The 20,288-nt window shown below is 43.4% G+C and overlaps 1 protein-coding gene across 3 annotated transcripts in view; it reads left to right on the forward strand.

Annotated features, from left to right (window-relative positions):
- The first annotated feature begins 1,305 nt into the window (after positions 1–1,305).
- The window catches only part of Atad2b (ATPase family AAA domain containing 2B), a 141,290-nt gene continuing 122,307 nt past the window's right edge, over positions 1,306–20,288 (forward strand). For 2 of the 3 annotated variants that reach the window (XM_051143214.1, XM_051143219.1), the window contains exon 1: positions 8,840–9,403. In XM_051143214.1, coding sequence (XP_050999171.1) covers positions 9,197–9,403 — 207 coding nt within the window. In that variant the 5' untranslated portion in view covers positions 8,840–9,196. Of the gene's footprint in view, positions 1,399–8,839; positions 9,404–20,288 lie in introns of those variants that run through there. The other variant, XM_051143225.1, reaches the window with a different exon arrangement.

Raw genomic sequence — 20,288 nt, forward strand, 5'->3', positions numbered from 1 at the left:
GCTGCTTGTTGCCTCCTTAGGAGGCGCGGAAAATGCCAGGAGCTAGGTGGGCGTTCACCTGACAACCCAGCGTCTGCCTATTTCTTTCCATGCCCCCTCTCCCCTTCCTTGCAGAGATCTCCCTGCGTCCTGTTAGCGAACTTTCACCTGAGCCCTATCATCTCTAGAGTGACAGTTAAAGAAGCCCCTCCGCCCTTTGGGTTCTTGAAAGGACTCTCTGCACAGACCACTTTCCTCTTTAGGATGTATTTATTTGCTCGCGTATTTATTTATTTTATTAACTTCTTGGTATTTCGAACAAGAGTTTCTCTGTGTAGACCAGGCTGGCCTCTCAGAGATTCTCCCGCCTCTGCCTCCGGACTGACTTGACTTCTTATAGGCTGTAGATATGACTTCAGGATGCCCAAGACAAGGTCAGGCACAAACTCTCCAAATTCCCGGTCTTTGCTCTATAAATGATTTTCAGAATTGCTTGTCATTACATGTTGTCAAATACCAGCTGCCCTGACATACCAAACTTTAGTGAAGACTGTCTTCTCCAAGTTCTCACACCCCCAGCCTGAGCCAGGAAGCACTCCCCCTCCCCTTTGTGTCACTCCAGAAAGTGTGTTGACTTTGGAATAAACAAAATATCTCTGATGTCCTGTCTGGTCCAGTGTCCTCTACTGTTGGTTGGTCCCACTTTCCTATACACAAAGTTTTCTCTCCTTATTTATTCTTCCTTATACAAGAAAAGCACTCCCCTCCTCCTCCTCCTCCTCCTCAAAAAAAAAAAAAAAAAAAAAAAAAAAGCCCGAATCTACCTAACCTAGAAACCTGTTGAGATTTCATTGATTTATCTCTATTGAATAGTACCTTTTTTGTTTTTTCTTTCTTTCTTTGTTTTGTTTTTTGTTTGTTTGTTTTCGAGACAGGGTCTCAGTAGGTAGCTCTGGCTGTTCTGGAATTCACTATGTAGACCAGCTGGAGAGATCCACCTGCCTCAGCCTCCTGAATGTTAGGATTAAAGGTGTGAGCCACATCTCCCGCTACAGTAGTCTCTTAAATCTAAAAATAGAATTGTTGGAGATGGAATTGTAGTTTTTTACCTGCTAGACAAGGTATTCGCCTCCAAGCAACACTCCCACCCATTTTATGTTTGTTTTTCCCTCTGGGATTTGCACGTTTGGACTCTGGCAAGAGCATTTCTCACTGCAGTGGGTCTCCCCTTCCCACCCACTGCAATAGTCTTTCTTCATGGAACCTAGAACTACCTAAACTGGGATTTGCTTTTTATTTGACAGTTGTTAGTGCCTGGAGTCATCTTGAGATTGGGCCTCACCTACCAACCATTCCCACCCAGGTAAAAGCAATTTGGGATTCTTTCGAAGACCTACTGAGCGGCTCAGGCATCCTGTGGTGAGTTTAGCTCTCAGAACAGGGCTCCTGATCTTTTGTCTGTTGAGTTAATTTCCTCACCAGCAGAGAAAGATGCACACCCACATAATCATGTGGATTATAATAATATATTATACACAATAATTATACATATATAACGTTATATATAATAACAACTGTTATATATCTGTTACATATATATAAAATAATTGTTGGTCTGGGGCATTCTCTACAGAAACGTCTACTTAGATGCAACCTATATATTTTTTGAGATTTGTTTTTTATTTTATGTGTATGTGTATGGATATTTTGCCTGTTTATGTATCTGCATACTACCATCTCGAGATCCTCCTGTTTCAGTCTGTCAAATACCATAAGCATGTGCCACTCTGCCCAGACATTTCCTTGATCCGTCTATGAGCCTCCTCTAATAGTTTGTCGTTTTGTCCCCAGTCCTGTTAAATGTTTTGTTCTAGAAGCAATTGAAAATATTCTTTCCCATGCCAAAAGTCAATTTACCAGCCCGGTGTGGTGACATCTGCTTGTGATCCTAGCACTGGGAGGACGCAGAACAATGTAAATTTAAGGCCAGGCCACCTTTAATACCAGCACTCGCAGGCGGATTGGTCTACAAAGCTAGTCTAGGACAGCCAAGGCTACACAGAGAAACCTTGCCTCCAAAACAAACAAACAAACAAACAAACAAATAAATTTAAGGTCAGACTGGTCTCCATGGTGAGACTCTGTCTTAACCAACAAAAATCAACTGACCATAACACTATAGGTTTATTTCTGTATTTTTCTTTTCATTCTGTTTTAGATAGGGTTTCATTTAGCAAAAGCTGGCCTTGATGTTTATTTGGTCTGCCAGCACCTATGTCCCAAGTGCTGAGATTATAGCCACTGCCACACCGGGTTTATGGCTTCCTGCACACTAGGCAAGCACTCCAGCACTCAGTTTTAACTTGAACACTGGTGTACACTTCTGACTATTAGTTAATGTTGTTTGAAACAGGTCAGGCTTGCCTCTTAACCAAGAATGACCTTGAATTATTCTTAACGTTTCCACCTTCCAAGATTGCAGGCTTGCACACATGTACCATTGCATGTGGCGTGGAGGTCTTGAGTCCAGGAAGTGTTTCAGCTGTGCTCTTCTGTTAGGACTGTTTTGGCTATTCAGGGTCCTCTGCAAATCCATACAAACTTAAAGCCAGGTTTTTTGTTTCTGCTTAAAAAAATTTTTTTTTTTTTGATTTTTCGAGACAGGGTTTCTCTGTGTAGCCGTGACTGTCCTGGACTCACTTTGTAGTCCAGGCTGGCTTTGAACCTACAGCGATCCGCCTGCCTCTGCCTCCCGAGTGCTGGGATTAAAGGCATGCGCCACCACGCCCGGCTTTCTGATTAAAAAATTTGTTTAGCTCTGGGTGTGGTGTCATATGTCTTCAACCCCAGCACTCGGGAGGCAGAGGCAGGCAGATCTCTGTGAGTTTGAGGCCAGCCTGGTCTACAAAGCAAGTCCAGGATAGCCAAGGCTATACAGAGAAACCTTGTCTTGGGGGAAAAAAGAATTTTGTTTTAGTTGTTTGGTGGTGGTGTACATCTTTAATCCCAGCACTTGAGAGGCAGAGGCAGACAGTTCTCTGAGTTTGAGGCCAGCCTTGTCTAGTGTGAGTTCTAGGACGGCTAAGGCTACACAGAGAAACCTTGTCTCAAATAAACAAACAAAACCAACTAATTTTGCTTTAGTATTTCTTTTACAAGGGATATTTTATAGTTCTTGTGAATTTTTTGTCTGGCTGTGTTGTTAAGACAATGTTGTTCCCATAGAACAGGTTGGAAAATATTTCTTCCTTTCTTATTTTAAAAAATTATGGCCAGGCAGTGGTGGTGCCTGCCTTTAATCCCAGCATTCAGAGAGGCAGAGGCAGGCAGATCTCTGTGAGTTCAAGACCAGCCTGGTCTACAAAGCAAGTCCAGGACAGCCAAGGTTACACAGAGAAACCCTGTCTCAAAAACATGTATATATGTGTGTCTGCATATGTGCATGCAAGGGTCTGTGGAATCCAGAAGGCATCCGATCCTCTGGAGCCAGAGTCCAGGTATTTTTAAGCTATTTGGTGTAGGTGCTAGAGACTGAACTCGGGTCATCTGCAATGTAGTGTGTGATTTTCACCCCTTAGCCTCCTCTTTTCTGAGAAGGGTCTTATGTCATTTAGGCTGGCCTCAAATGGGAGATCCTACTGTTTGATTATTGACTCAATTTCTTGTTATACTGGGTGCTGTAGTTTGGTTTCCTGATGCCTCGATAAAACACTGACCAAAAGCAGCTTAGGGAGGAAAGGCTTTATTTGGCTTACACTTCTGGGTCACAGTCCATCATAGAAAGAAGTCAGGGCAGGAACTCAAGCAGAAACCATGGATGAGTTCTGCTTGCTGGCTAGCTCTCTTATACAGGCCAGAGTACCCAAATAGGGATGGTGCCATCAACAGTGGGCTAAATCAAGAGAGTTCCTCAGACAGGGCCACAGGCCAATCTGCCCAAGGCATTTTTTTTCCCTGTTTTTTTTTGAGACAGGGTTTTTCTTGTAGCCTTGGCTGTCCAGGACTCACTTTGTAGACCAGGCTGGCCTTGTACTCACAGAGATCTTCCTGCCTCTGCCAGATGCAGGATTAAAGGTGTGCACCACCACACCTGGCTCCCAAGGCAGTTCTTATATTGAGGGTCTCTCATCTCGGGTGACTCTAGGTTATTTGCAGTTGACAATAGCACCCAACCAGAAGCAACGTGTAGTGGCACACATACCTTTAATCCCAGCACTCAAGGAGGCAGAGGCAGGCAGAGCTCTGTGAGTTTGAGGTCAGCCTTGTCTACAAAGAGAGTCCATGACAGTCAGGCCTCTGTTATAGAGAGAAACTCTGTCTGGAAAAATCAACCAACCAACAACCAACCAAAGAAACAAACAAAAACTAACGAAGACTGTTTATATTTTTAATTTTCTATTCACAGCCGGATGTGGTGGTACACACCTTTAATCCCAGCATTCGGGATGCAGAGGCAGGTGGAGAGCTGTGAGTTCAAGGCCAGCCTGATCTACAAAGCAAGTCTAGGACAGCCAAGGCTACACAGAAAGACCCTGTCTCAAAAAAATTTTTTTTCCACCCACGACAGTCCTCTGCTCTCCGACTGAGGTATTGAAGGCTTTGCTAGATTTTTAATTTTTTTAAATCAACTTTGGATGTTTGTGTATTTCAATAATTTTTATTTATTTTTAATTTTTTTTGTATTTCAATAATTTGTTCATCCATTATACTTATTTTGTACACAATTGTTCACAGTATTGTCTTATCATTTTTTATTTTATTTTATTTTTTGAAGCAGGATCTCATATAAGCCATACTGGCATCCCAAACTTGTTATGTAAGCCAAGGATGACTTTAATTTCTGGTCCTCTTGCTTGCACTTCCTAGGTGGCAAGATCGCTATGAGCATGCACCGCCCCCGCACCTCCCAGCCAGCTAATGTGCTAGAGAGGGAACCTGGGACTTTCGGCATGATAAGCAATCGTTCAAGCCCCTCAGTGTTTTTTTTAAGACTCAGGGTTTTCTGGTGTCGCTCAGCAGGTCCTGAACTTATCCTGTCTCAGCTTATGCTGAACCTTCAACTACAGGGATAGGCCACCCCATCTGGAAGAACTCAATTTTTAATTTTTTGGTTTTTTTTTGAGACAGGGTTTCTCTGTGTAGCCTTCGCTTTCCTGGAACTCACTCTGTAGACCAGGCTGGCCTCGAACTCATAGAGATCCACCTGCCTCCACCTCCTGAGTGCTGGGATTAAAGGTCACCACATCTGGCTTCAATTTTTAGTTTTGCAAATGTAAGTTATACATGGCTAGTGAACACATTGGACAGTACGCAAATCTTATGTTTCATGTCATAAATTTTGCTTTGTCACTTAATGTTTCTTCACGTGCATCAAGCTTGAAAATGGTTTCTTGGCGGGCATCTCAGGATCATCTAAATCAGGATCACCTCTTCACTGAGGAATTCACTGTAGCCTTGGAGTGTCTTGCTTTTCCTCCATTGGAAATGTCCTTTTTGAAGAAATTGCCGTTGCTTGTGTTGATTTGCTTTTCATCTTGTGGCAAACACCTAAGAAAGTCAACTTAGGAGAGGAAAGATTCGTGTTGGCTCATGATTTCAAAGGTTACGTCCAAGACTGTGTAGAGACTGAAGCTTGTAGCCAAGTGTGGAGATAACAGCATGAATTAGGACTCCATTGAGTCAGAGTAAAATGTAAGGTTAGCTTGACCCTCTGGCAGCATCTTTCTTTTCGTTTTCTTTTTCTTTCTTCCTTTTTTAAAAAAAATCTTAGATTTTATTTATTTGGGCTGGAGAGATGGCTTAGAGGTTAAAAGTACTGGCTATTCTTCATAAGGTCCTGAGTTTAACTCCCAGCAACCACATGGTGGCTGACAACCATCATAATGAGATCTGGTGCCCTCTTCTGGCCTGTTGGTTCATATGCAAGGTGAATATTGTGTAAGTAATAAATAAATAAATAAATAAAACTTTAAAAAATTTTATTATTACGGATACAGTGCTCTGCCTACATGTACACCTACAAGCCAGAAGAGGGCATCAGATGACATTATAGATGGTTGTGAGCCACCATGTGGTTGCTGGGAATTGAACTCAGGACCTCTGGAAGGGTTAGGGTCAGTGCTCTTAACCTCTGAGCCATCTCGCCCATCCCTGGTAAGCTCTTTTAGTGTCAGCTATGAATAGCTACTTCTAAGCAGCAGAGTTAAAAAAAAAATGTGAACTTAATTTCACCTTATAAACAAAATGGAAGCTGAATAGCTTCAGCCATGTTACAAAGAGCAGGCCCTAACAGCATCTGATGCCTTCTTCTCAACTTCTGCTGTTACTGAGTGTATGTGTTGCATATACACACATCTACATAGTAAATAAAATGAATATTTAAAAAAAATTAGGGTTAGGGACGTCTCTAAATGGTGAAGCATTTGCCTAGCACCTATCCTCCAAAGAGGTTCTCAGTGTGCTACCTTGAATTTCAGCACTCGGGAGGCAGAGGCAGGCAGATCTCTGTGAGTTCGAGGCCAGCATGGTCTACAGGGTAAATGTCAGGACACTAGGGCTACACAGAGAAACCCTGTCTGAACGAACTGCTCTGGGCTCAGCCCAAGCTATGTATTAGTAAAACTTGGATGTGGCTCTCATTTCATCCTATCATTTGAGAAACTAAAAACAACATTTGCACTCTCTGAGTCAGAGGCTGGCCTGGTCTACAGAGCCAGTTCTAAGACAGCCAGGGGCTGTAGAGAGAAACCTTGTCTTGAAAAATCAGAAAGAAAAAAAAAAAGTAGTTTTTAGAGGGCAAGCGCTTTTAAAAAAATTAGACAATTTATCATCTTTTCTTTTATAGTTTTTATTTTTGTGTTTTGTGTCCTTTATAACAAATGTCTTTTCTTTCCTCCTGTCCAAGACAGGGTTTCACTGTCTACTGTGGCTGTTCTGGAACTCACTCTGTAGACCAGACTGCCCTCCAACTCACAGAGTTGCTTCCTCTGCCTAAGAAATATCTTCTTGCCTGGCGTGGTGACGCATTCCTTTAATTCTAGCACTTGGGAAGCAGAGGCAGGTGGATCTCTGTGAGGTTGAGGACAGCCTGGTCTACAAAGTCCAGGACAGCCAAGATAACACAGAGAAACCCTGTCTCTAAAAACTAAAAAAAGAGCCAGGTGTGGTGGCTCACATCTTTAATCCTAGCACTCCGGAGGCAGAGGCAGGTGGATCATTGTGAGTTCGAGGCCAGTGTGGTCTACAAAGTGAGTCCAGGACAGCCAAGGCTACACAGAAAAACCCTGCTTTGAAAAACCAAACAAAGGCTAGGACAACCAAGGCTATGCAGAGAAATCCTGTCTCGGAAACAAAACAAAACCCAAAAACAACAACAAAAAAACCACTTTATTGACTTGTTTTTTTCTCTAGTACAGACAACTATGTCCTATGTTCCCCAAGCTTTTGTCCCCCCCCCATGATCTCTTTCCCCTTATTTTGTAGTTCAAAATGCATCTCTCGAGGCTTTCCTTAAACCCTTGCTTGACACAGCAGCCCTTGTCTCTTACCATGTCACATTGCACTTTACTGGCTCCTTGTCAGTTTGTCAGTGAACCCCCCCCCCCCGTTTTTTCAAGACAGGGTTTCTCTGTGTAGCCCTGGCTGTCCTAGACTCATTTTGTAGACCAGGCTGGGTCAGTGAATGATCTTGAGAGCCAGAGGGTCACTATGTAGCTCTGCCTATCTGGAATTCACTATGTGGACTAAGCTGGCTTTGAACTCAGATAGAACCCTCTGTATCTGCCTCCCAAATGTTTTGTTTTTCTGGAATTTATTTATTTATTTATTTATTTTGAGATTTTTCTGGAATTTAAACTACTCTGGACACAGACATTCTATTGTGAGGGCTGAAGGAGGCTCATTAATTTTTATGTCTGGGAACTGACATGGCAAAATTGCTCTAACTATGAAGCCACTTGGTTTTTACAGGAATTTATTCACTCTTTAATTTTTCAGTGTAATAATCGGGAATTTCTGACTAAAGAAAGAGTAGGCTAGGCTTTCTGCTTCTGACAAACTGCGATGCTTTGAAATGAGCATTCATTCTTCCCTCTATAGCAGCAGCAGATCTTCATACTGTGTGTACTTTGATTTTTTTTCTTTGGAAGTGAGTGGTTCGTCTTAATTCTGCACAAGGGTGGGATGGAGATAAACGAGGCTGCCAAAATCACTCCAGTAGCTCTGGCTAAGGTCAAAGGGAACAACACTGCTTCGCATTCTTTAAAGACGCAGACCTCCTCTTGAGCTTAGTGCTCCACGCCTTTAATCCCGGCAGAGTTCAAGGCCAGCATGGTCACCACAGTGAATTAAAAGATGCACGGTTCCTAGGGTGCTTTTTTGTTTGTTTGCTTGTTTGTTTACCTTGCATGTACTACCATAGAGGCCTCTTTCATCCATCATCATTTGGACAGTACTACAAAGTGCAGCTCAAGTTCATTAACGGGCTTGCTTGCGTTAAGTAGCTAAGCAATTGGAACACCCCTCACCGCGCCCTCCTCTCCAGCCCTTTTCTACCGGGAGCTCTGTCAGTCGCTCCTTGCGTCATCCAGGTCACCGCAGGAGTCGCCGGAAACTGGGTTCCTCCGTCCTGGCTAGGCGTTGAAGGGCCCGGAGTACGTCCCACGCGGAAACTCGCCCCGCGTCCCAGTCGGCTGTGCCCATCCCCCAGTCTAGACGGGCCAGCGAAACCGGCCCACAGTCGAGTTCACAGCCCAGAGCGCCGCCCCAGGCTCCCCGCCGAGCACTGACGTCACGGCGGGGCGGGGCCTGCGGAGAGGGAAGGGCTGCGCGTCCTTGCAGCGCCCCGCAGCGGCCGTGCTTAGAAGCGGCCTCGTCGGCCCTGCGGCGCCTAGAGCCCTGACGCACGGAGCTCGAAAGAGAGAGAACGAGAGAGAAAGGGGCAGACATGGCGGCTCCGCTCGGCTCCCGCTGAGGACGGCCGAGCGGGCGCAGGGTCTGTGCGGCCCGCCTGCAGCCTCGCTCCCGCCTCCTGCTCCCCGCCTCCTCGCGCCGCCGCCGGCTCCTGCTCCGCTCTTGCTTGTCGTGGCCTGCGTCCCGGAGAGGCAACGCGAGCCGGCCCGGCAAGGCTCCGCTGGCCCCTGCCCGCCGGCGGGCCGGCCTTCCTCGCCTCTGCCCGGAGCGGCGGGCGCGGCGTGGACCCGGTCCCCCTGGCTGGACCATGGTGAACACCCGGAAGAGCTCTCTGCGCCTTCTCGGGTCCAAGTCTCCTGGGCCTGGGCCTGGGCCTGGGGCCGGAGCGGAGCCGGGGGCGACAGGAGGCAGCAGCCATTTCATCTCCTCTCGGACCCGCTCCTCCAAGACGCGCGCGGCCAGCTGCCCCGCCGCCAAGGCCGGGGGAAGCGGCGGAGCCCTGGAAGAGGCCCGGGTAAGAGCGGCGGCCCGCGGCCGAGGCTTGCGAGTGCCGGCCCGGCCGCCCGGGCTTTGTCTGGCCGGAGACCGTCGGCGGGTGCGGTGGAGGGTGGCAGCCGCGGAAGGGCCGCGCGACTCCAGCACCTTTGCTGTGCCGGCCCGGTTCTTTTGTGTAAAGAACAGCATTTGAGTCCGCGAGACAGGGCTCTTGGGGTCCTTTTCGGGGACCTTAGAACGGTCTGCCATCCGTGTCCTTGCTCTGCTTCAGCGGGGAATTGTAGAGGAAGTAAGAATGTAGGGCTGCAGTCCCCGGCTTGGAAAGGGAGAAGAGAGAAGTGAAAGTTTTCTGCGGTGTCAAGCCGTTCTTAAAAGTGTGTCAGCTCTTGCCGCTTTCTAACTGAGCTTACTTAGTTTGGGGGTGGTTCAAGTTGGTAAGGAAGTTGGCAGGCAGGCAAGGATGCTGAAAAAGTTTGTAGCTGCTCTGACACCAACTTTAAAAACAAAACCAACGCTTAACGCCTCTCCTAGGCAAGGCAGTTCAGACACGGGGCTCTAAGCTGTAGGGTAAGTCAGCCTAGCTAAGGAAGGTTCCAGTAGAGAGCAGAGGACTTTCAAGTCACAAAAGGAATATGTAGAAAGAAACCTGTCATCGATTGGGTACCGTCATTCCAAAGTGACATAGTTTCTGCATTTCTGCTATGAAGTGGTTTACCAAACTCAAACTAGCACTGTTGTGGTCCGTACAGTTGCAGAAGTGACACTTGAAGAATCAAGAGATGCTTTAGTTCTTTAAAAAGATGGAATCTGAGCTCCTGAACTTTTATCACCCATAGTGTAAAACACGAGGCTAGTACAAATGTCATTTTAAAGTTAGCGAGAAGTTTGTGTTACTATGAGATTGGCTCTGAATTCAAACAGTGTGTTGATTCTGCCTAGAAAGAGGTTAGCTTTCTTAGAGTCATTTGGCCAGACTGTGTTGTTTATTTAAAATATTCTTTTAAATTCACACCATTTTGTTACCTAGCATATGTAAGGTTCGGTATGTGTTTACAAAGCTGTGGTTTGTTTATATGTTGTCTCTGTATTTTATGCTTTGACACTAATCAGAATGAATCTTAGGATATACAGCAGAAATATTTTACCATGCTATGAAATATATTTATTGTGTCCTTAGAAACATTTTTATGTGAGAAATCTGGAAAGCATGTTCGAGCAGTCTTAATTTAGTACACTTTTAGGAGTGTATAAATCTTTTTGGTTGAGCTAAATATTCTGAATAATTTTTTTTCTGTAGAAACTATCCTAACGTATATATATATATATTTAACTTAAAATGATGCTATCACATACTTAAATAATTTTAAGGAACAGTATGTTCTCTGCACTTAAGTGCTAATAAAATATTTGAAGTGCAAGCATGTGATTGTATCATGCCATGAATGCCTGGTTTCTTAGAGCCTTGTCAAATGCATCTGAAGCAATTAGCTCCTCTCTCACTGATCAGTTTGTGGTCCCATTTCTGAATTCAGGGCTCTCATGCTGTCCTTACCCCCTGAGGAATAAGGTGAGGTAATTTGTCAGGCAGCTGTTATGGAGATGTTAAAAGGCAAAGAATCAATAGTCTAATGTAGAAATGAACACTTGGTAGCTTTTAAATGGACAGAAGAACGAAAGATACTGTTTTTCTAGAGGGATACCAATGAAACATTATTTTGAGAATATTTTAAAAAGTGTTTTAAAAGATCATAAACAGTTGGCTCTTAGGTTTTACTTTGAAATATTTGCCTTTCATTCTTAGTGGGATTTATGTTACAGCTATAGCAGATGATGGTTCTTAATTGCTTTCTGGGAAATTGTAGAGATATTCTCATTTCATACTGTGCGCTATTGGATCTGTAGAAGAGGAAAAGTTACAGACTGAGTTTATTACGTTTATGCATTGCTATGTATTCAAAACATGTATGTTTATTTGTTGTGTATTCCGGAAGTGAGTCGATTTGAATTTGATTAGCCCTTCTTTAGTTTGTCTTTATGTTACAGGAATTTGCTCTCCTAGTTCACCTTTTCTGGTCCTTAAACATACTGTCTTTTTGTTTTTGTTTTTCGAGACAGGGTCTCTCTGTGTTAGCCTTGGCTGTCCTGAACTCACTCTGTAGACCAGACTGGCCTCGAACTCACAGCAGTCCACTTGCTCTGCCTCCCAAGTGCTGGCATTAAAGGCGTGCACCACCACTGCCCAGCAAACATAATGTCTTTAATGAACATTTCTTCCTGTCTGCAAAGCCTAATTTGATGGGAATTGGATTACTACTTTGTTGCTTTAGAAGACACTCCTTTTTATAGTAAGAAGTGTATTCTTCTTTGTACAATATTGATTAAGGAGTTCCATTTCCCCCTACTTTTGCACTGTTTTCTACCTTTTGTGTTAATTTTTCTCCCCTTCTCATGATTTTTAAAACATTTCATTCATTTTACTTATTTGTTCATTTGCCTCAGAAAATCATATCAGCAAGGGTCATTCCTAGAGTTTTGACTTAAAATTTAAAAAAATTATTTATTTATTTTTATTTTATGTCATTGATGTTCTTTCTGCGGGCGTGTGTGTGTGTGTGTGTGTGTGTGTGTGTGTGTGTGTGTGTGTGTACACCAGATCTCCTGGAGCTGGAGTTAACAGACAGTTGTTAGCTGCCATGTGAGTTCTGGGAATTGAACCCTGATCCTGCAAGGACAGCCAGTGCTCTTGACCACTGAGCCATCTCTCTTGCCCTTGTTTGTTTTTGAGACAGGATCTGCTAGGTAGACCAAGCTGTCCAGGACCTTGTGGTAACTGATCTTCCTGCCTCTGCTTTGTGGGTGGTGGGATTGCACTCATGTGGAATCATTCCAGCACCTGTTATTATGCAGCCTGAGGAGTTTGGGGACTAAGAATAAACCTGTAGAGCTGTCACCACCATGAAAACCACAGGCACAACAATCACTTCCATATTGTTCCTGCTCTCTTTAATACTGCCATTGTTATAAATCTTATATTTAGAAGTGATACAATTATTTCCTTTTCTCTCTGATACAGTATATTCCTTTGTGAGTATGATGTAGTGAGTGCATTTCTTTTTGGGTGTGATGCAATATTTTTAACATAGTCTATATGCTGTATAGTAGCTTTCCAGAATTATTTATCTGGCATAAGTGTAGCTTTGGTGGCTTTGACCAGTGCCTCCCTACTCTCTATCCCTTTAGCTCTTGGCATCATCTTTGTTCATTCTGCCTGTCTTCTCTTGTACAGACAAATGAGATCATACAGTATTTTTTCATGTCTGGCTTAGTTCATTTAGTGTAATATGCTCCGAATTTGCTATGTTGTAAATGAAAGAATTTCCTTCTTTAATGTTGAATAAACCAGGAGTGGTGGCATGCCCCTGTAATTCCAGCACTCGGGAGGCAAAGACAGGTGGATCTCTGAGTTTGAGGCCAGCCTGGTCTATAAAGTGAGTCCAGGACAGTCAAGGCTACACAGAGAAACCCTGTCTTGAAAAACCAAAACCAAGTGGGGTGTGGTGGCACATGCCTTTAATCCCACATTTGGGAGGCAGAGGCAGGTGGATTGCTGTGAGTTCGAGGCCAACCTGGTCTACCAAGCTACTCCAGGATGACCAAGGCTAACCTAGAGAGACCTTGTCTTGAGAAAAAGAAAGAAAGAAAGAAAAACCAAACCAACCAACCAAACGATAAACCCAAAAATGTTGAATAATATTCCAAAGTATATGCTTTCTATATACTTACACTGTGTTTTTTTTCTTTATTTGGCATGTGGCATTAGTATTGTTTTTATATCTTTGCTATTGTGCAGTTACCTCTTTGAAAAAATTTTTTTTCCTAAGACAGGATTTATCTGTAGCACTGGCTGTCCTGGCACTTGCTTTGTAGACCAGGCTGGCCTTGCACTCAGCGATCTGCCTACCTCTGTTTTTTGTGTGCTGAAATTAAAGGCATGGACTAGCACACCGGGCACACCTCATTGAAATGTTGATTTCAGTTCCTTTGGGTAAATATACAGAAGTGAGATTGCTGAATCATGTAGTGGTTCCATTTTTACTGTTTTGAGGACCCTCCACTGTTTTCCAGGGTTGCTACACCATTTTCCCTTCCCACTGATATGAAATAAAATGGGGTTCCTTTTGGTCACACATCCTCCCCAACACTTGATGGATGTCTCCCCCTCCTCCAACAGAGGGTTTCTCTGTGTAGCCCTGGATGTCTTGGAACTTGCTATATAGACTAGGGTGGCCTTAAACTCAAATACCTACCTCTGCCTCCCTAGTGCTGGGTTTAAAGGTGTACACCACCACACCCTACTACTTCATAGATTTTTTTTTTCCGAGACAGGGTCTCTCTGTGTAGCCTTGGCTGTCCTGGACTCGCTTTGTAGACCAGGCTGGCCTTGAACTCACAGCGATCCACCTGCCTCTGCCTCCCGAGTGCTGGGATTAAAGGCGTGCACCACCACGCCCGGCCTCTTCATAGATGTTTTAAGGATAATGTTTTTAGACAGGGTGTAGTGGAGAATGCCTTTCGGTTTAGGGGGCAGAGGCAGACAGATCTGTGAATTAGGGGCCAACTTGGTGTGCCTGGACTACATAATGAGTTTCAGGACAGCTGGAGCTTTGTAGTGAGACCTTGACATGAACCCCACTTTGGTCTTTGCTGCTTTGTGGTTTCTTCTTTTTCCCACCTTTTACCCGTGCCCCATTTCACCCTCTATCATTAGATAGGAGAGAAAGGAGGATGGAGGGGAGAGGAGAGATAGAGATCCTTAAATCTAATTTCTTGTTTCTTATTTGAGCTTCGGCAAACCACAACCAACCTCCCTCCCTGAACAATCAACAATCATCAATCTGGCCTATCAGGGCTTTAGCATTTACATACCCTCTGAAGAGTTCTTAGAATTCCAAATGTCAAATAATTGCAGAAACTATCAGCAGCTGGTAAAACCATGCCTCTGCTAAATCAAATCATAGCTGCTGAAAAGCAGCGCCATATCCCCTCACTTGGGGTGGGGGATTCTTGGGGATTTGTTTGTTTGGTTTTGGGGTTTTTTGTTTGTTTGTTTTTTTGGTTGGTTTTTTGAGACAGGGTTTTTCTGTGTAGCCTTGGCTGTCCTGGACTCACTTTGTAGACCAGGCTGGCCTTCAACTCACAGCAATCCACCTGCCTCTGCCTCCCGAGTGCTGGGATTAAAGGCGTGTGTCACCACCCTTGGCCCGTTTTTGGTTTTTAAGACAGGGTTTCTCTATGTTATCTTGGCTGTCCTGGACTCGCTTTGTAAAACCTTGAACTCACAGAGATCCGCCTGCCTCTGCCTCCCTGAGTGCTGGGATTAAAGGCATGAGCCACTGTGCCTGGCTATGAAAACATATTCTGTGTTTTTCTGTGTATTTCAAGAAACCAAAATTTCAGAATGGTTTCTACACCCTACCCCTCAAGAAAAAAAATTTTTTTGTAATAGCTATTCTATGTGGAATGATTATTAAATTAAAATATTACACTTCTGGTTTTAGAAGTTTGTATGTTATGGCACATGTATGGAGGCCAGAGGATAAACTTTTAGGAATTGGTTCTAACTGCTACACTATGGGTTTCAGGGATCAAACTCAGATTGTCAAGTTTGGTAGCAAGTGTTTTAACCTGTTGAACATTTCCCCCTTGAGACAGGGTTTCTCTGTGTAACAGATACCCTGTCCTGGACTTACTTTGTAGACCAGGCTAGCCTTAAACTCAGAGATCTGCCTGCCTCCTAAGTGCAGGGACCAAAGGCATGCACCACCATGCCTGGCGTTCGTTTTGTTTTGTTTTTTTTCCTAGTGAGTAGTAATATTAAGCAAATTTCCAGTATGCTTGTTAATCATTTTTATGTCTTATTTTATGGTTTTAATTTTGTGTGTGTGTGTGTGTGTGTGTGTGTGTGTGTGTGTGTGTGTGTGTGTTTGTTTTTGATGCTGGGAATTGAGTAAGACAGCGGAAGACAGTAGTCTACTACATCTTTTTTTTTTTTTAAATAAATAAGTTTTATTTGTTTATTATGTATACAGTGCTCTGCCTGCATGTATGCCTACACACCAGATGAGGGCATCAGATCTCATTACAGATGGTTTTGAGCCACCATGTGGTTGCTGGGAATTGAACTCAGGTCCTTTGGAAGAGCAGCCAGTGCTCTTAACCTGTGAGACACCTCTCCAGGCCCCCCTTTTTTTTTTTTTGGTTTTTCAAGACAGTATCTCTCTATGTTAGCCTTAGCTGTCCTGGACTTACTTTGTAGACCAGGCTGGCCTTGAACTCACAGCAGCCTGCCTGCCTCTGCCTCCCGAGTGCTGGAATTAAAGGCGTGCGCCACCACGCCTGGCTTCTACTACATCTTTTGATAGGTCCCTAGAGCCTTTACTGGATGTTCTTCAATAATTCATTATAGATAAATTATGATTTCTGGCAGCCATCTGGGCAGGTGTTTTGAGAACTGCTGGAGCCCAATTATGTCTGCATTGGAATGGAAAGTGATGCTATTTAAGGGGCCACCTCAAGGTGCTACATTACTCTGAGTAGTTGGAAATTTTGTTGAGGAAACGCACATTCATATGCAGTCAATTTTGAGTTTATCTCTTGATACAAAGCATTTAGCTTTGTTTGTTTGTTTGTTTGTTTTTTGTTTTTCCGAGACAGGGTGTCTCTTAGTGTCCTGGCTTTGTAGACCAGGCTGGCCTCAAACTCACAGAGATCAACCTGCCTCTGCCTCCCAAGTGCTGGGATTAAAGGCGTGCACCACCCCTGCCCGGCAAGTATTTGGCTTTATAATGAAAGTATTTTACAATTTTAATTTACCCTCTCAGGGAGAATTTTGTGCAAAATGCCTTACCTGGGAGGAAAGATTTAATGGATAAAATGTTAAATAGGAGCACAAAGTTGCTGGAGGAGCTGTATATGCTATGTGTTAATTTGAAGTGTAAGCTGGAGCCTGCAGTGATGGTGTATGCCTGTAAAATTGGGCGCTTGAGAGAGAGACTGAGGCAGAAGGATTGCCTAGAGAGTGAGGCCAGCCTGCCGTGCAGAGTGAGTTTATAACCATCTGGGACTGCTCACAGTGAGAACCTGTGTGTGGAGTAGGGAGCCTGGGCATGGTGCTACATGTCTGGGCTTTCATCAGTCAGCTGGCTGAGTCAACAGGATCCTTATGAATTTGAAGCCAGTCTGGATGATAGCCTGTCTCAAAAACAAAACAAAACAAAAAGCAAAACAAAAATCAAGAAAAAGCATAAACTAGAATTTTTTTCCCTTTGAGGTGGTGAGGACTGAACCCAGGGTTTTGCACATGCTAAGCACATACTCTACTCCTACCCCCCACATCAGTCTACATGCTTTTGAAGGCTATTATATACAATGACAGGTTGTGGTTTGTATTAGTGTTTAAATACTTTGATTGTATGCTGCTGTCAGATTCTAAACTTTTGGTGCCTTTGAGTTATAAAATGTTGATAGTGTTTTTCATATTGCTTTGTGTACTTATCTGGAGACAAGGCATAGATTTTGCTTACAGTCTTAACTAACTGGGCATGATGCCGCATGCCTGTAATCCCAGCACTGTGGAGGCTGAGGGAGGAAGGTTGTGTGAATTTGAGGCCGACTGGGCTGGCTACTTAGTGAGATCCAGGCCATCATGGGCCACAGACCAAAACCCTCTCAAAAAAGCAAATAAACAAATGAACAAACAGACACCAAACCAAACCAACGATAGAAAAAGCTCTTTTTTTTTTTTTTTTTTTTTTTGGCTATACCCTTAATCCCAGTACTTCAGAGGCAGAGACAGACATATCTCTGCGAGCTTGAAGCCCCTAGTCTACAGAGTGAGATCTAGGTCAGCCAGGGGTACACACAGAAACCCTGTCTCAAGGGGGAAAGTACCTTTTTGTCTTTAGGTTGTTTTTATCTTTGAGAAAAGATCTTGCTATATTGATTAGGTTGGTCTTGAACTCCTGCCTTAGCTCTCTGAGTAATTGTAACTACAGCCAATGTACCTGGTATCCACAGACTATTTGTAAGAGAATTGGCTGTAAGAATCATGAGGGTAGGCACTGTATCTTATTTTCCCTTGAGTTCCATTAATTCAGGGCCTGTTCCAACATCTGACATAGTGAAGATGCTCAATAGGTCTGCGCTAATGGGTGAATAAATAGCATATTGGTGAGAAAGTATTGGCCTATTTTGTGAAAATGGGCTTTAAGAATAGAGGACAACCAAAATTTAAGGTCTATAAATGTATATGTGTTAGGCATATGAGAAAACAGAATGAATTGGTTCTGACAAAAATCACTGACATAGATAACTTCAATTACAGTTATGGATTCTGCCTACTGAATGTTTTGGTGGAGCTCTTTCTTTTCTTTTCTTTTAAAAAAAATTTTTTTTTTTTTTATTATGTATACAATGTTGTGTCTGTATGTACAACTACATGCCAGAAGAGGGCACCAAATCTCATTATAGATGGCTGTGAGCCACCATGTGGTTTCTGGCAATTGAACCCAGGACCTCTGGAAGAACAGCCAGTGCTCTTAACCTCTGAGCCATCTCTCCAGCGCCGCCCCCCCCCCCTTTTTAAAAAAAGATTTATTTATTTAATGTATACGACTGATCTTATCTGCATGTACACCTGCATGCCAGAAGGAGGCATCAGATTCCAGTATAGATGGTTGTGAACCACCATGTGGTTGCTGGGAATTGAACTCAGGACCTCTGGAAGAGCAGACAGTGCTCTAAACCACCGAGCCAGCTCTCCAGCCCTTGGTGGAGTTCTTTCATCTTCTTTGTTGTTGAGATGTTGCTTCAAAGGAGATAAGGGTCTTCTGTATTGCTTAGGCTGTTCTTGAACTTGTACTCTGTTTCCCAGGGTGCTGGCATGTTAAGCATACATCATCTTACCTGACGTGTTTTGCAAGTAGATTCCATTAACAACATAGTCCGTGTGAGTTGCCCTCCCTGTAGTTTTACAGTTTCATCCTTGAATGTCATACCTCCAGCATGGTGCTTGGGGTGAAATAGGTATACCACAAAGTCTGTGCCTCTTAATTTTTAAAGCCTGGTGGGAGGAAGAAAAGTATATACTATAAAAATATAATTAACCCTTCTTTGAACTCTGGTGCCTTCATGTCTACATTTATTTGTATAAGTTATCAGCCTTTTTTGGGGTTACCACTTTCACACTCAGTTCCTGTGTGAGTTTTGGATGGGGCCAAAAGCATCTGGAAATTACAAATCATTGTGTCAGAATTGTATACCCATTCTTGTCTCTTTTTAGGTCTTTAAAGTCTTGGACACCTCCTTTGGTGGCAAATTTAGATTAAGTAAGGAATAAAGAATACTGTTGTAGCGATATGATAGAAGCCTGCAGTTAGAGAGAGTTGCTCTTATATTCTGCCCAGTTTCCTTGCATTCATGGTTAGTGAGTTTGTTGTGATCTGGTTTTGCCATAAGAGCTGAGAATATTTGAGAGAGAATGGAGTGTTCTGGTACTTTTGGACTTTAAGTTTTCAAGTTACTTTAAAAACTTGTCTGTCAGCCCTTATGTTTAATTTTTATAGAAATATAATTTCATAGAAATAGAGGGAAATAAAGTTCTTGTGTTAATATTTTTATTTATTGCAAAGTCTTTAGTGCTAGCCAATTCTTTTAAAAGTAGTAAAGATAGTTGGGTATGGTGGAGCATGCCTGTAACCCCAGCACTGGGGGAGGCCAGCAGGGTCTACAAAGCCAGTCCATGACAGTCAGGGCTCTGTTAAACAGAGAAACCCTTCCCCCAAAGTAGTAAAGATGAATTAATAAAATTGAATCATTTATTAAGTATTTGGCTTTCAAAAAGATACAGAAAAAAAAAAAAAATAGTCCAAAGCAGTGTATGGAGTGGTGAAATGGCGTGGTGGATAAGGCGCCTGCCACTGAGACTGACGAAATCTGCGTGAGGGAGCAGGAGAGCCAGCTCCTAGAAGTCGTCCTCTGCCTCCTGCTCATGCCACACGTAGGTACACACAATACTAAACAACTGTAAAAAATAGAGAGTAGTTCTAGACTGGACTTTGTTTTACAACATTGCTCAGTGTTTACTCTTTAGACTTACTTACCTATTTCAGTTTTGGTATAGTATCTTGTCCTGTTTAAGTCTTAAGCTGGACTTGAACTGGGAAATCCTTTTGCTTTACTCTCTTAAGTGCTAGGATTGTAGATGCAGGCTACCATAATTGGTTCTAGTTAAATTTTTGGATTTTTATTATTTTAATGTCTGATCCTTATGTTCTTTTAGAATAAATTTTCAGTAAAAAGTCACAGGTTAAGAATATAAAGTTGCTGGGCGTTGGTGGCACACATCTTTAATCCCAGCACTCAGGAGGCAGAGGCAGAGGCAGGCAGATCCCTTTGAGTTCAAAGCCAGTCTGGTCTACGAAGCGAGTCCAGGACAGCCAAGGCTACACAGAGAGACCTTGTCTCAAAAAACCAAAAACAAAAGAATATAAAGTTATTTTTACCAAGTTTCGCTATTTGGTATAATTAGTTTATAAGTGTCCACCTTGATGAACGGACATAATTCCTAAGTAATTTATGTAAGGAGGCTTAAAATATTATTGCTGTTATTGTTATTCTAGAGAGTCTGACTGTATAGCCCTGGCTGTCCTGGACTTTGCTATGTGATGAGGCTTTATATAGCCAGTCCTGGCTTCAAGCTTGCTATGGAGCTGATAATGACCTTCTCTTGGAGTGCTGAGATTACAGTGTGTGCCACTACCTCTAATTCATGCAGCGCTGGGCATCAAACACAGGGCCTCATGCATGCTAGGCAAGCATTCTACTAACTTAGCTACGTCCCTAGC

Source organism: Acomys russatus, chromosome 1 (genome assembly GCF_903995435.1).
Source record: "Acomys russatus chromosome 1, mAcoRus1.1, whole genome shotgun sequence".
Lineage (NCBI taxonomy): Eukaryota > Metazoa > Chordata > Mammalia > Rodentia > Muridae > Acomys > Acomys russatus.